This window comes from Geospiza fortis, unplaced genomic scaffold (genome assembly GCF_000277835.1).
Source record: "Geospiza fortis unplaced genomic scaffold, GeoFor_1.0 scaffold167, whole genome shotgun sequence".
Taxonomy (NCBI): domain Eukaryota; kingdom Metazoa; phylum Chordata; class Aves; order Passeriformes; family Thraupidae; genus Geospiza; species Geospiza fortis.
Genome location: NW_005054355.1, coordinates 3,353,785 through 3,368,938, shown reverse-complemented (window position 1 = coordinate 3,368,938; position 15,154 = coordinate 3,353,785). Strand labels below are relative to the sequence as shown.

At 39.0% G+C, this 15,154-nt stretch overlaps 1 protein-coding gene across 1 annotated transcript in view; it reads left to right on the top strand.

Annotated features, from left to right (window-relative positions):
- SLC44A1 (solute carrier family 44 member 1) overlaps positions 1–15,154 on the top strand; it is a 51,779-nt gene that overhangs the window by 7,836 nt on the left and 28,789 nt on the right. Inside the window, exon 3 of the mRNA XM_005423606.2 lies at positions 2,055–2,191. Within this exon, the coding sequence (XP_005423663.1) occupies positions 2,055–2,191 (137 nt within the window). The remainder of the gene's footprint in view (positions 1–2,054; positions 2,192–15,154) is intronic.

The following is a 15,154-nucleotide window of genomic DNA, read 5'->3' as shown; positions in this document are numbered from 1 at the left end:
CCCATGTCAGTCCCCCCAGCAGCTGTCGCTTAATCCCTGCAGCACTTGCAGCATCCAAGCACATGGGATAGAGACTGGAATTATGCAGAGAGAGAGTTAAAAGCTTTAGTAATAAGGCAAGATAGACTGCAGTGATCAGGTGCTGAAGTTAGATAATGTACTGACCAACATCAACTTGCATGTAACTGTTCCCTTTTACACCCCTGTGTCTGCTACCCTGTCCTGTGCATGTTCCCTTCACTGCTAGCAGGGTCCCTCTGACCCTTCCTACATTGTTTACTTATGAGTTTGCATCCCTATCAATCTCAAAGTCCCTGTCTGCAGTTTCTTGATAGCCCATCAATTAGTGTCATTGTCAGGGTTTCTTTCTGATTATTGGTTTTACTAACATTAAGTGGATAAGCTTTCTGTCTGATTGCCAAATTGAGAAAAGGAAAAGGAGGGAGACAAAGTCCTTAGCCAGATAGTCTACAGAAAAAATCACCATTTTCATAATCCACATCCTTACCATTTAGTGAGACTGACCAGATTTGTTCCCATCCTAGCCTCCCTTGCCATATCAGTCAAGTTTAACTCTGTAGGTTCTGCTTTGTAGCTCCTTTGACCAAATACCCTCAAAGAAGTAGACAGTCTCCTGCCACATACCCTTATTGTATGGGATAACAACTGGAGGACCTTCAATTAAAACAGCTATTGTATGTCCTGGTATCAACTCAAGAGTATTTTCCTTGAAGTTAAAGGAAAACTGTGGCTTATTGCTTGCATGCAGTTACTTTTACCATGTTTGTGTGACAGAATTTTCATGTTTACACTTATTTCTCAGACTTCAGTGGTCTGTATTTGAGGTCCCGAGATGTGTAGTATGTAATAAGTAAAAAAGAAATAGGGATGGATTATTTCACCAAGATATTGACAAAAAATTATTTTCATGTTTTAAGAATGCAAGTAATCTATCACTATGTTACAGTTAGACGACATGAGTTTTGATAGACTTCTAGGGAATATTGTACTGCGTAGTAATCATTCTTTGACACTGGGTAATAGAACAGTAGACAGCAATTAGCATATAGACTGAAGGTGTTCCGGGAGGACCTAAATGCTTTCCAGGATCAAAAAGGATTTTTACTGGCTGCAGAATGAATTCCCATCATAAGGACTACAAAAACAGAAATGGCATTTTATATGGCAGATTTCGGGTGTTTTCATATGATATTAGGTAATATGAAGAGAATATTTCAATGCATAGTACATCACCAGAATTGTAGGGATTTAAAAGTTGTTCAACTTTCAAAGAGAAAAGCATCTCTACTATACCATCACTGGAAATTCTGTAGGGTTAATGTTTGTCATAAAACATATATAGCCAGGAGATGTTAGTTAAGAATCTATAATATGTACTTAATGCATTGGATTTTTAAATTACATTCATTGTGAAAAGTTAGCAAGTAGAATATCTTTAAAATACTGCACTTAAGCATTAGATAATTCTACTTAAAATATCTGAAGACAGTTTATTTCTAAGTAAATACCAAAGTAATTAATTCAGTCATGGCGTGGAAAAATCAGTCTATACTAAAAAGCTATTCTTAATTACTGGTATTATATGTATGCATTAATATAGCCATGGACCTTTTCTTTTTGCAGAGTAAGAGTGACTTTATTTGGTTTGTTGGGTCTTTTTGGAAAAAATTAGGAATTCTCTAAGTCAAGTTTAAGGTTGGAGTAAAGGGTTATGAATGTTTGGACTCGTATCTGTGAAGAGGCATGGTAGGACTACCACTGTTTTTGTGAGTAGCACCATTTGAATGGACTTGAATCAGGTAGAGTTAAACATCCTTTTTGTGTGATCCAGAAGTACATAAATACCAGTACATTTGTCGTGCATAAGTTGAGTACATAAATGATTTTGATCCACACAGTTACAATAATATCAAATTTCCTATATTTCTGGGTAGACTGAATCACTCAGTCTTGACTGAATCCCATAGTTTGAAATTTTGTTCTGTGTAATTTTTAATTAAAATAGAAGTAATTTACCTTTTTTCCTTCCATAGGTATGTATTCTTCTTGGATCCATGCAACATTGATCTAGTACATCAGAAGATTAAGTCTATTGCCTTATGTGTATCAGCTTGCCCAAGGAAAGAATTGAAAACTCTGGCTGATATACAGAAGTTTGCAGAAACTAATGGTATGAAGAAAATAGGTTTGTTTTTGTTCATGTTTTTGCAGGATCTGAAAAAAGACTCATGCATTAGCTGAGCTAGAAATGAAATATGTATTAAGAAATATGAATGGAAATAATGTGCTCTTTTCATTAAGCTAAAGCATTACTTTATCTTTTAGTATGATAGTGTCTTGGGCAGTTTGGAAAGCTTGTTTTTAAACTAGGAGTACAAAATGTAACAAACATTTGAGGCAATGTCTGACTATATATGTTTTCAGCTTCTGCGGAAATATTCTGACATTGCTGCTTAACAGTAGTGCTGTTTAAATGTTCTCATGTACAGGGGGTTAGTGAGAGCCATGCTGCTGTTGAATGGCACTTGTGGCACAGAGTATGGCTGTGTGTGTGAAAATATTCCTGCTTTTATTCAGTGCTACAGTGCTGTTCTTTTTTGGTTTGTTTTGTTTCATTTTCATATGCTTTTCTTTAAAAAGGAAGTGTAAAGGAAACTAATTGCATTAACAAAGGAAATATTATACCTTGTCTTCCTTAAGAGCTGTACTTTTTTTCCATGGTAGTAATACTGACATCAGTTCCTATTTAGCAGTCATTGAAATAAAATGCATGAGAAGTAATCAACCTTTGGACATACAAAAGAAAGATATAAAATTAATTTGAGGACATATTAGCAGTTTTTAGCTACTCAAGTGGGAACATTTTCCTAATGTGTGGGAACAGTTCTAAAGTTATCTTTTAAAATGATGCAGTAATAGCTCTTTGCAAGGTACTTGGCTAAAAATGAGACAGTCTGGATGACCTAGTTCAAAGCAGTGGAACTGATTATTTTTCATAAAAGAAATGGAAATGTTTATTTCTGTAATAGCACAGGTTATGTGAGTACTCTTGTTTGAAAGCAGAGTGAGTTGAAATGGCCCTGGGGCCACTGTTAGTGCCTTTGGTCGCCCTGTACCTGCATGCCTAGGTATCTGACAGCTGAATCAGGAAGCTGAACTACTGTAAGGCTGATATCATAGCTTTTGCAGAGCTGCACAAACAGCTTCCTTGTGTGATCTGTGCACCGTTGTCAATTACAACTGAAAATAGTAATATATCTACACTTGTATTCTTTACTCCTTCTCTGAGCATGCTGTGTTTTTCTTAACTGATACAGGCCAGTTTTTGGTAGTGTGAAGTGAAGGTCATTTGTGGTGGAGTTTAAGTACCTTTTGAAGCAATGGAATTCAGAATTGTTTCTATAAGTAAAATCTCTTATTAATTTTGCCTGACATATGTTCAGTATAACTATCTTTTAAAGTGCAACAAAAACCACTCCTCCCGAATCATGCTATTCTGCGGCTTGTCCTCATGAGTCTTTGTTCTAATTCTATTTTCCTTAGGGCTTTAGATTTTAAAACCTAAAGATAATTTTTAAAAAAATTAATATGACAGGCAATTTTTTCAGTTTCCAGGAGTTTGGTCAAGAGTATGAAAACTGGTGCTGGAGCAGAACAGAATCACTAATGAGTTCAATTCCCAGTTTTCATTATATATTTGGCTTGTCAAAGACAGGTATTTGACCAAAATGAGCTTTCCTTTCATAGAGGAAGTCTGTGCATCACTAAAATTGCACCATTCAGAGCAATATTTTTATCCTCGTGGTTATATTTCTGCTTAAATTTTCACCAGCCTATGGAAATTACAAAAAATGATGTTTTGCAGCAAATGAACAGCTTAATTGTTGATTATTTTAACAGTTGCATTTATATAGTAATAGAGTTCAAGTGTGATTCAGCCTTTTAGCACAGCAAGAACAGTGAATTAATACCAAAACTGTAATGCTCAGTAAGCAGAATAATTTTTCTGAGATCCGCTTTGTAGCTATGATAGTGGATTTAAATTAATTAATGCTGGGATTAGGTTTGGCAGTCCATTTTAAGTGACCATTACCTCCGCTGTAAAAATAGTAATAGTAATAATGAAATCTGAGGACCTTGAAAATGACTGCAAAGAGCTTAATTTCAATTTCTGTGTTTGTAATGATGTATAGTTAGAAAATAGAGTTCCGCTGTCAAGTTCTGAAGAAGGAGGGCAAATTTGTTTGGTTTTGTGATAATTGGTACTGAATTTTCTCAGGCTTACAACTTCTAACATTCAAAAAAAAAAACCAAAACACCTCATAATGCTTTAAATGTATAGGTAAAGAATGCAGTCAGCTCTTAATTTTGCTCTGTTGAGCCTTTCTGAAAGCCTTAACCCTTCCTCCATCCTGAAAATGGCAATTATCTGGTGACAGATTGTGTAGGTTGTGGCATGTGCTTTTGTAGAATTGGCCATTTTCACCTGGCTCGAATGCCATCCCTGAAATCACCTTACTTGTCCATGCACCTTGAAATTCTGAAAGGAATTACGGCTTAAGAACCCTTCCCCAACCCAAAGAAATCACTTATTGTGCCTCAGTTGCCCATCAAGCAGTGGTGTGGTAAGTTCAAATAAATGGGGTTTTTAATCTAAACATCTTTATCAAGAGCTGTAACATGTAAAACATACTAAAACATCTTTGTATTGACTAGTGATTTCATCAATACCACATAGGAATTTGCAGTTAGCTTAGCATTTATAGTATTTTTACTAAAGTGAGGCATGCACTTGATTGCCTCAACACAAAAGGACATAACTACCAATCCTAAAGATTCAGAACACGTATGGCAGAGCTCATACATTTGTTGTGCAGTTCTGCAAGTGAGATTATAAATAAGCATTTAGGACAGGGAAAATGCTTGCTTGAAGCAAGAAGGCCATTTCATGATAAAGCAGCCTTTTAGCTTTCTGTATCAGTAATGAGGCCCTTGTTCTTCTGCTGTAATTTGGGAAAAGGAGCTGATTTAGTGAATAATACAGCACCATTTCAGGGCAATAACTACACTCCCACCCCTACCTCACTTGGCCTCTCACAGTCAGGTCCTGCATCTGCAGTACCTTCCCATCAAGAAAGAGAAGAAGCCCGTCCCTTGTGAAGCCAAGCTGATTTAAGAAATCAAGAAAGCAGGTACCTTTAATATCTTCACAATAATTCACACTCAGAAAACTGGAACCAGCTGGCACCTTTTACAGGAGGAGGAAAAAAGGGAAAGAGAAAGCTGGGCACTTGTCCACTCAGATCTTGACTTGTACAGAAATGCAAGCTGTAAAATACAGAAATATTCTGGAGCAACTGCTAAAAGTGGCACAGGAAGATGCAGTGTTACCGGAGAAATGTTGCAATGCTGTTCTCAAACAGCCATGCTAGTACTTGAGTTTGTAGAGCTAACGGTTGGACACAACTGAGAATGTTACATCTTGTGAACTGACTGTTGTTGCTCTCCCCAGGATTTTTTCACCCAGCAGAACACCTCAGGCACAGAGTACTTGTGGTTCAATGTTCTTGTTCGTCTTTGCCCTTAAAAAATTACGTATTTTGAGTAGTGTGACTGACAGCTGTCTTTCCCAGAAACCAAATTGATGCTTCAAAACTTGATGTCCATGAAATACTGCATTGATGTTTTCAAGGACTTGCTAAAGCATTTTGAAATATCCTTGAAGATATAATTAATGTATGACTGCGCCAAATGAATAATGAAGTGTCATTATTAAAGAGAAACACTAGACAGGTGGCTATAATTTCTCTTGTGTTTAATTCAGTGATAACTATAATGTCTACTCAGTGTGGGAGCTGCTATTCCTATTTGTTGTTTAAATAACTGGATGCATATTTAAGAACCTAAAATGAAATTTTTATTTTGCAGCATTGTGCAGCATCTCTCTTGTCAGAATTCTGTAGCTAGACCAGGCTAGTGGTCTGTGTACACATGGAGCCAGAGGAATGCTTCATTAAATTTGCTATAGCGACTGACCTGAAAAAGATCAATAAAGGAAATCAGTCTGCTAAATCAGAGCAGGTGATATCTCTGAGCAGGTGATATCTCTGAACCACAGGGGAAACACAAAAGGATTTTTCTTTTGTCTGAAGATAATGACATATTCGTGTGTTCCTGTTGGCACTTGGTTTAGAAATAGCTATTACGTGGGTCACTGTGAGCTTCTGACATTTTTTGTCTGCTCTTATTCTCCCTGCCTTTGTTTTCAGTGAAAGTATGCTGTTTAAAACTTAATCCTTTTCTCGTGATTTTCCCGAAGTACGATGTACTGTGTTAGTTACAGATACCTTATGCTTAAAGCAGTTCTGCACCCACAGGTCTTTGGAAACCTGGGTATGTTAATTTTGAGTGTCATTTTTTTATTGACTAAAGTACGTTATGAGCGGTTTTGAGATACAGAGTCATCTACTGGTACTCTGTATTGTTACCTGAACTGTCCATCAGGTTTGTGTTGTACTGGAAATGTATCCTCTAGTTAGAATTAAATTGTTTCCTCAACAGAAAGTGACAGCATGTGGAGTCCTCCAATAATGCTATGTTGTGTTATTGATCACATTAATAAACCATTTGGAAAGGGGAAGAAACAATGAGGTTATAAATCTTGTTGTGACTACTGAATGTAGTCACATCTATTGTACTACTGAAATTTAGAATTATATGGAAAAACCTGCTGCTATCAATTGGGTGGAATAAAATGTCAAATCAAAAGGAATGCCCCCAGAATGAAGGGGCGGGAACCTATTGCCATGCATGTAGTGTTTTAATTTAAAGGGGTTATTGATACTTGGGGGAGAGATTGTGAAACTACTGAGGATCACAAGAGGATTAAGTTGGAGGCACAGCATTGTCTGAAAGTGTAATGTTTATGAATTGTGAAGAGGGACTGCATTTTTTGTAAACTCCTGCTACCTTGGCATCATAAAGGCTGTGTTCTAGTCCTTTTTTTTACAAATTTTTTTATATTTGTACACAAACATACATATGTATATTCTCAGCATGTATTCACCTACTGTGTATATATATATATATATATATATATATATATATATATATACACACATACTGAGAAGGGAAACAAGGATTATCATTTTAAAAGCATCAGTGATTTCCTCTGTCTGTAGAAAAGAAAACTATCAGGAAGAGTAAAGTCATTAAAAGCAGGAATATCTTAGAGAAGGTTGAAAAATTATTGTTCCTTCATCTCATAACCTGAGTAATGTGAAACTAGAGATCAAAATGAAATCTCTAAGCATCAGAGACAGATTTTTGTGCACAAGTTAGGGTTAATTGCCATGAGGATATTTTAAAAACAAAAAAGATGAACTCTTAGAATAATTCTCTTAGAATAGAAAATACAAACTCTGTTTGGGTATTTAGTTAGCACTGAAGAATATCCTTAGTTTTAAGTTGTGCAGAGCTAAAGGTATGGTAGGAGAAACATCTGCTACATGACTAGATGGATTCTTAATTTGATTCCAGAGTATCTGGTTTTATTTAGCACTGGAAGAAATACTAGTGGAGGAATAGGTAAATGAATATTTTTCAACTCTCTGTACTGTTAATAAGAATAGGAGAAAGTGAAGAGTATTGTCTTTATTTTTTTAATTACAACTCAAAATACGTATGTGTATAGATACATGAATTCTGAATCTAGGATTTTCTTTTTTCCATACTCTTATTTGTAACAGCATGTTTTAAGATCTGTCACAGTAGCTCTCTTTGTGGTCTTCAATTCTAGAGACTTTTGAAGGTCTAACTAATGAGGTTTTGTGATGGGTCTTTCTTGGAATATTCTTGCAGGCATTGGATAATGCTTACTTTCACTTCAGTCCCATATTTATTTATAAAAGCACCTGTAATTTCTCTTGCCCTTTGATACTCATTGTTTTAAAGAAGTGGTGATATGTCTCTCTGCAACAACTAGAGCTAAAGATACATATAAACCTTACTTTTCTTCCTTTAAAACACATACTGTGCTTCTGGAAGGCAGCAGTGGGTAGAAGAGAATGAAGCTTTTCTTTTCTGAGAACAATTCTGTCATATTAATCTGAGAAGTCCTGACTGCAAAATGGTCTGTCCTTGCCTTTTTACTTATCTCAAGGCATCACTATTTTGCTAGGGCCCAGAAATCAGATTTAGTTGTCAAGGTTCAGTTCTATCCTTATTTGGTCTTCTGTCTCTATTCCTGCTCAATTTGCAAAAGGCATAGCAGCAGTGTTTAGGTATGTTTATGCAATCCTCTGGTGCTTCCACTTCATCTGATACTTTAGACCCATTAAAATTTCTGGCTAAGAAGTGGAGTTTGTGTTTTCTCAGTCATTATGTGTCTGCTCTTGGAATATTTTTGTTCCAAAATAGGTAAATAGGAAATTTATAGAATCCTAAACTTCTGTGCTTAGTGCTTGTGTTCTGAGTAGAATTACTTCCTATAGTTGTAGATTGGTTAAAATTACTATTGTCAGGCCTAGCAGTCAAAGAATAAAGAAAGTCTGGTCAACATGATGTGGTTTGTTTCATGGTGATCGGAACCTTTTTCCATTTGATAGGAGTTCATGAAGAGACTCCTATAATTACTTATATAATTACTTGCCATAAGCATGCTTTTTCTGGGGTCGTGCAGCATTGCTTTCTTACTGACAGAACTCAGCAAAGAATAGTAAATACCACCTTCTGTGGAAGTAGTATTTGGCATCCTACCAGTTCTGTGGTTTTTGGCTCTGGAATTTGCAGCAGCCATAAATATGAAACAGTATTTTAAGCTGCCACTTTTCTATGCTGTGTTTCTAGTCCATAATATACTAAGGTAATATCCAATTATTGGTAATGTACCAAGTTTCTCATTGCATGAAGCTTTGAATGGTTAGTATGTTTCAGATTAACAGTTTACAGCTGATAGAGTTTGACAGATTTCAGGCAAGTTCTGGGGTGAGAAATGTAGAAAAGTGTTAAGAATTTTATCCTTGTGAGAGTCTGGGAGCTTTGTCCTTCCTGAACTCCACTTCTATCAGTATCAATATCATACTCTAGCCTTTATTGCATGGGATGGTTGGTCAAGCATAATCATCTGTGAGTAATGTATTCGCAATGTTAACTAAGTTTTAATTGGTGAACTTAGTCATAAAACACCCGGAACTCAAGAGTAGAGCTGGGCTGAAAGTCCAGAGGTGAGGAGTTGTGATTTTAACAGTCTCATTGCTGCTAACATTTCTGCACATTTCTGTGTCTGTGAGTTTTATTCCTGTGTCAGAGAACTTAATGAACTAATAGGATGTTACTTGTGAAGGAGGCAATGAAATAAAATACTAAGTTTTTGAACTATAAGCTCTGCTTCATCATATGGCTTTTTAGAAGTCAGATATCAATCACTATAGAATATGCTGAGTTGGGTAGATCCACAAGGGCCCATGAAGTCCACCTTCTGTCCCTGCACAGGATACCCCAAGAATCATACCCATGTACATGACATTATTGTCTGAACCCTACTTGAACTCTGACAGCCTGGTGCTGTGACCACTTCCCTGGGGAGCCTGTTCCAGTGCCCATCCACCCTGTGGGTGAACCTAACCTAAACCTCCCCTGACACAATTTCAGGCCACTCCCTCAGGTCTTGTCACTGGTCACTGCAGAGAAGAGATCAGTCCCTGCTCCTCCTTTTCCCTTCACAAGGAAGTTACAAACTGTGATAAAGTCTCTTCTCAGTCTCCTCCAGGTTGAACCGACCAAGTGACCTCAGCCACTTCTCACACAGCTTCTCCTCAAGTCCCTTCATTATCTCAGTTGCCCTCCTTTGGCCACTCTTCCAGCACTTAATATCTTTTTTATATTGTGGCACCCAAACCTTCCCCCAGCCCTCAAGATGAGGGTGCCCGCAGTGCAGAGTAGAGCAGGACATCCCCTCTCTTACCCAGCTGTGATGCTGTGCCTGCTGCACCCCAAGACAGACCTGGCCCTCCTGGCTGCCTGGGCACTGCTGACTCATGTTGAACTTGCCCTTCATAGTGACCTCCAGGTTCCTGTCTGCAGCACTGTTCTCCAGGGTCTTATTCCTCAGTCTGTCCATACATCCAGGATTTTCCTGTCCTAGGTGCAGAATCCTGTATTTGTCTTTCTTAAACTTCATACAGTTGGTAATTTCCCAGCCCTGTCATTTTTTGACTCTTCTCTACAAGGCCTCTGCTTTTAAGGGAGTGAATGTCTCCTCCCAGTTTTGTATCACCAGCAAACTTACTTTGGGCCTTTGAGTCTTGTGTCCAAGTTGTTTATTAAGATGTTCAAGAGCAGAGGATGAGATGAGAATAAGAGCTAAGGATGGAGCCCTGTGGAGCCCCACTAGTGACAGGTCACACCAGTCTGATGTCACCCCATTCACTGTAACCCTTTGTGCCTGACCCATGAGCCAGCTGCTCACCCATCACATGATGTGTTTATCCAGCTGTGGGCTGGATATTTTCTGCAGAAGGGTCCTGTGAGAGACAGTATCAAAAACTTTACTGTAATCCTAAAAGATCACATCAACTGGCTCCCTTTGATCACCCAGCCTGTCCTAGAAGGTAGTCATGTTGGACACGCAGGACTTTGCTCTCATGAAGCTGTGCTGGCTGTGACAATGGTTGCGGTGTCATTCAGGTGTTTTTCGGAACTCCCAGAATAATCTTCTCCATCATTTTACCAGGCACTGAAGTGAGACTGATAGGCCTGTAGTTCCCAGAGTCATCCTTCTTGCCCTTTTTGAACATTGAGACAATGTTAGCCAGCTTCCAGTCAGCTGGGAGCTCCCCAGATATCCAAGACTGTTCAAAAATAATTGAGAGAGGCCTTGCAATGGCATCAAACAGCTCTTTGAGTATTCTTGGATGAATGCCATCATAAAGCCAGATAGATACATGAGGATCCAGCTGGAGCAGCAGATCCCCCACAAATTTGGGGTCAACTGGGAGTTTATCATTCTCGCTGCCATGGTCCTCCAGCTCTGGTCGCTGAGGCCTTCTAGGCTCATCACCAGTGTGAAGGACAAAGGCAAAGAAATCATTAAACATGTCACATGTGTCATGCCATGTAAGTGCACAATACATGCACAATATCAGACTGAGAATAGTTCATATAAATTACTTTATCAAAACAGTGGTTTGTAGTCTCTCGAGCTGTGCTTTGCCACATGTATGTGAGAAGGGATATGTGGAGCTGCTTGGAGCTCTTTGTAATTTAAAGGATGTCCTGGTTTAGGGCAAATTTGGGAGAGAAATCTCCAAAGGGGCCCCTCCAGAAAACAAACCCACACGGCCCCTCCCCCCAACCGGTTCGGGAAGAATTCCTCGGAGAGAAGTGGAAAGAACCTGTTTATTTAACAGGCACAGCACCCCCCAGCACACAAAATGAACAATACCAGGTGACACCACTCTGAAACAGATGACAAATTCAGAAAGTCTCTCTCGGGGGGTGGTCGCTCTGTTCTCAGTCCCTCCGGTGCTGGGCAGCTGCTGCAAGCTGCACGGTGCAGACGCTCGGTGTTCCCAGGTCCCAGTCCGGAGCAGGTTCGAGATGGTCAGGAAAAAGAAGAGGATACACAGTCCAGGAAGAAATTTGGACTGTTTAGCTAAACTAGCTAAAGAGCAAAAGCAAAAGCAAGCAGAAGCGAGAGAGAGCAAGCCAAGCAGAAAGTGAAAGTAAGAAAGCCAAAGCAGCCCTAAATACATCTCGGTGTCCCTGATAAGAAAAACCCAAACAAAACTTCCACTCTTCAAAGCCAGTCTTAAAGGCACAGAACATAATATCCTGCAGAAACAGAACATATGAATGGGGATACAAGCATCATAATGTCACCCTAGGACAAAGGAACATACTCCTAAACACCTAAGGTGACTGTGCTGCTCCTGGTACTGAAGCTATCTCTTGTCTCTGCATAGTTTTGTATTTTTCTGCTTAAGTCCTTGACTCTGAATATGAATCCATGTTTCTAGATATTGAAGTCCTTGTTTTAGTTGCTGTTAATAAGTGTTGATAGATGGGTAGACGCTGCTGAACTCCCAGAATGGAACTCAAAACCCCTTGTATGCTTTCCACTGCTATAAGTCAGGGAATATAAATGTCATTGGTATCCTCTGTGGACTGCTCCTCTTATTGGATGACTTAGGAATCTTGCCATTTCTCAAGCTGTAAACTCTTGAATAGTAATGCTGCTCTAGCAGGGGTTTGTTTGTTGGTTCACAGCAAAGCAAATGCAGGAAGGAAAGCTGTACTGAGCTCTGGTCTCTAAAAGTATTTTTACCTAACCATCTTTGGTTAGTTTGGACCTTCCTGTTTACTGTATTGCTGTGGAAAGCAGAGTGTTATATCTTCTGTGCACTGTGTCTTCTGAGCACACAAGACCTTCAAAAATTTGCCTTCTCATTTAGAAAGAATCTTTGAAGTAAAAGTCCTGGTTTTCTACAGCATCTTTATATAAAAACTTGGAGTAAATATAGCTGTTTTCTTTGAGTGCCAGAGATAATGGCTGTTTAGCTCCTTACTAATCCAAGCCTCAGCAAAACAGAAAGGAGACTTCGAAAAGAAGTTTCTATTCTACAGCTAGGTTGGAAGTTTGTCTTTTGAGGTACTTTGCTCCAATTATGGCTCCAATATATTCTAGTGGCTGGAGCAATTCTGTTCATAGAAAAGAAACCATGGAACAGAAATGTTTGTGTGTCTCCACGATATCACTCTGTGTGTGAAACCACCAAATACAGGACTGTGGGGCCAAAGTGTGCACACAGGTCAGGCACACTACTGTGTGCTCACCAATAGCCCAAATACTGATGCTCTGCATAGTTTAGAAGTATTTTTCTTAATGTTACAACATGTTGGGATCTGGAATCCAATCCTTGTAGGACAGTTTGATGTCATTTGCCTAAGGGTTTCTCCAGAAGAAATATGTGCATTGCTGTAGGAAGCAAAGGGTGTATTATATCACTGATCTTTTAGTTTGTACTCTGTATCCTGCTCATACTGGTTTTGAAACATTTGAATGATACTAATTTAGGAATAAAAGTAGTATCTTTGGTAAACTAATTATCTCAGCAGGACGACTCAAATGTTTCCTTCAACTTTTTCTGGCCTTACCAACTTGAACAGCAACAAAAAGATTGGCTGTGTTAGTCTCTGCTAACCCAGAGAAACTAATATAGAGTGGAAAGTTTGACAAGGCTGTTCATTCTTCTCTCTCTCCCTAGAAAATGCAAATTTCTGTTCAGTGATGCACACAGACTCTTTTGTGAAGAAATCAGTTTTAAAAGTGACATAATTCAAGCACACATTTGAGTTCTAACGCTCTCTTACACAGTACTAGAGAAGGTTTTCAGAGTATAAATAAATAAATACTTACTGGAATAGTTAGAGTTTCTAATGATTTGAGACAAAAGGACAAATAATCTCATGGGCGTAATTTCAGCTGTGGGACTGGTAGTTTCTTTAAAGGCAGGGTAGTTAAGATCCTTTGTTTGACAAGCTACATGAAAATATTTTCCTGTTTGACTGTGACTAAAGAAGTGTGCTGTGAGTTAGGCATCTAAAGGGAAAAGATCCAGAGTAGCCCAAAAGCAGTTCTCAGGCAAGACATGTTAGTGGCAGCCTGAGTTGTCAGGCATGGCAGGAGGGAATATACTATTGGCTTCCAGAGGGAACTGTCAAGGTGTTTCCATTTTTCTCTACAGCCAGGAGTGTATTGAGTTACCCTACAGGTCTTACTTCAATGGCTTGTGACCTGTATGCACATCAGGGTCTGGCATTTGATTTTGCTTCATTTACGCTTGTGATCCAAACAGGTCTTCAGATGCACATTTGTACAAAGAGTTTCCTTTCCTCCCCATAGTAAATCCTGCCCTTTTTCTCTCATGCCTTAACTGCTAGAAGTCAAAGGGAGCATGGGCATCCACAGACCAGCCCTGTCCCTTAGGCTTGTTTAGATGTGGGGACCTTCTCATAAGATGCTTAAAACTGTAGTTCACACTGGTCACTTGGCAGAATGGCCAAGCTGGCCCTAACACTGTGTCATGAATCTATATACACTTGTCCACATAACACATATCACTCTACTTCCTTTAGAGCTCTTTATTCTCGCCTTAGAATTATACCAGAGAGTCATAAGGCTAAAAAACACCCTTAAGATCATCAAGTCCACCACTAAACTATTTACCTAAGCTCCATGTCTCCACATCTTTTAAGTATCTCCATGGATGAGGGCTCAACTGCTTCCCTGGGCAGCCTGTTCCAATGCTTGATGAACCTTTTGGTGAAAAAATTACTCTTAATACCCAGTCTAAACTTTCCCTGGCAAAGCTTGATGCCATTTCCTCTTGCCCTGTGTTTTGTTTCTGGGGCAAATAGGCCAATCCCCACCTGGCTACAACCTCCTTTCAGAGAGTTGTAGAGAGTAATAAGGTCACCCCTGAGCCTCTTTTTTCTCCAGGCTAAACAACCCCAGCTTCCTCAGTCACTCCTTATAGAACTTGTGCTCCAGATTCTTCACCTGCTCCATTGCCTTTCTCTGGACACGCTCCAGCGCCTCAGTGTCTTTCTTGCAGGGAGGCATCCAGACCTGGACACAGGATAGGAGGGGTGGCCTCACCAGTGCCAAGTACAGGGGGACAGTCACTGCTGTGGTCCTGCTTGCCACACTATTGCTGATAGAGGCCAGGATGCCGCTGGCCTTCTTGTCTGCCTGAGCACAGCTGGCTGAGCTGGCTGTCAACCACGTTTATAACTTATCTTTTGACCCATATTCAAAGCAAAATAAATGTAGATTTTCTTTCTGTTTTTAAGAAAAACCTGTAGATTTAGATGCATTTTAGATACTTCATTTACAACTAAGATCAAAGGAATGTTTTTTGTGATATCTGTTTATGTTTATATCATGCCATGTTTTCCACATAAGCAAGCAGAAGCATAAGGATTCATATTGACAGTATAATTGAAAATGCATTTCAGATGTTTCACCTCCTATCTTCTCTTTGTAGGAGATCTATCTTTCTTCAATAGTGCATTTGGTGGTTTGGACTGGCTTCCAAAAAACTACTTTGTAGAAGTGGTGCTTAAATAGTGT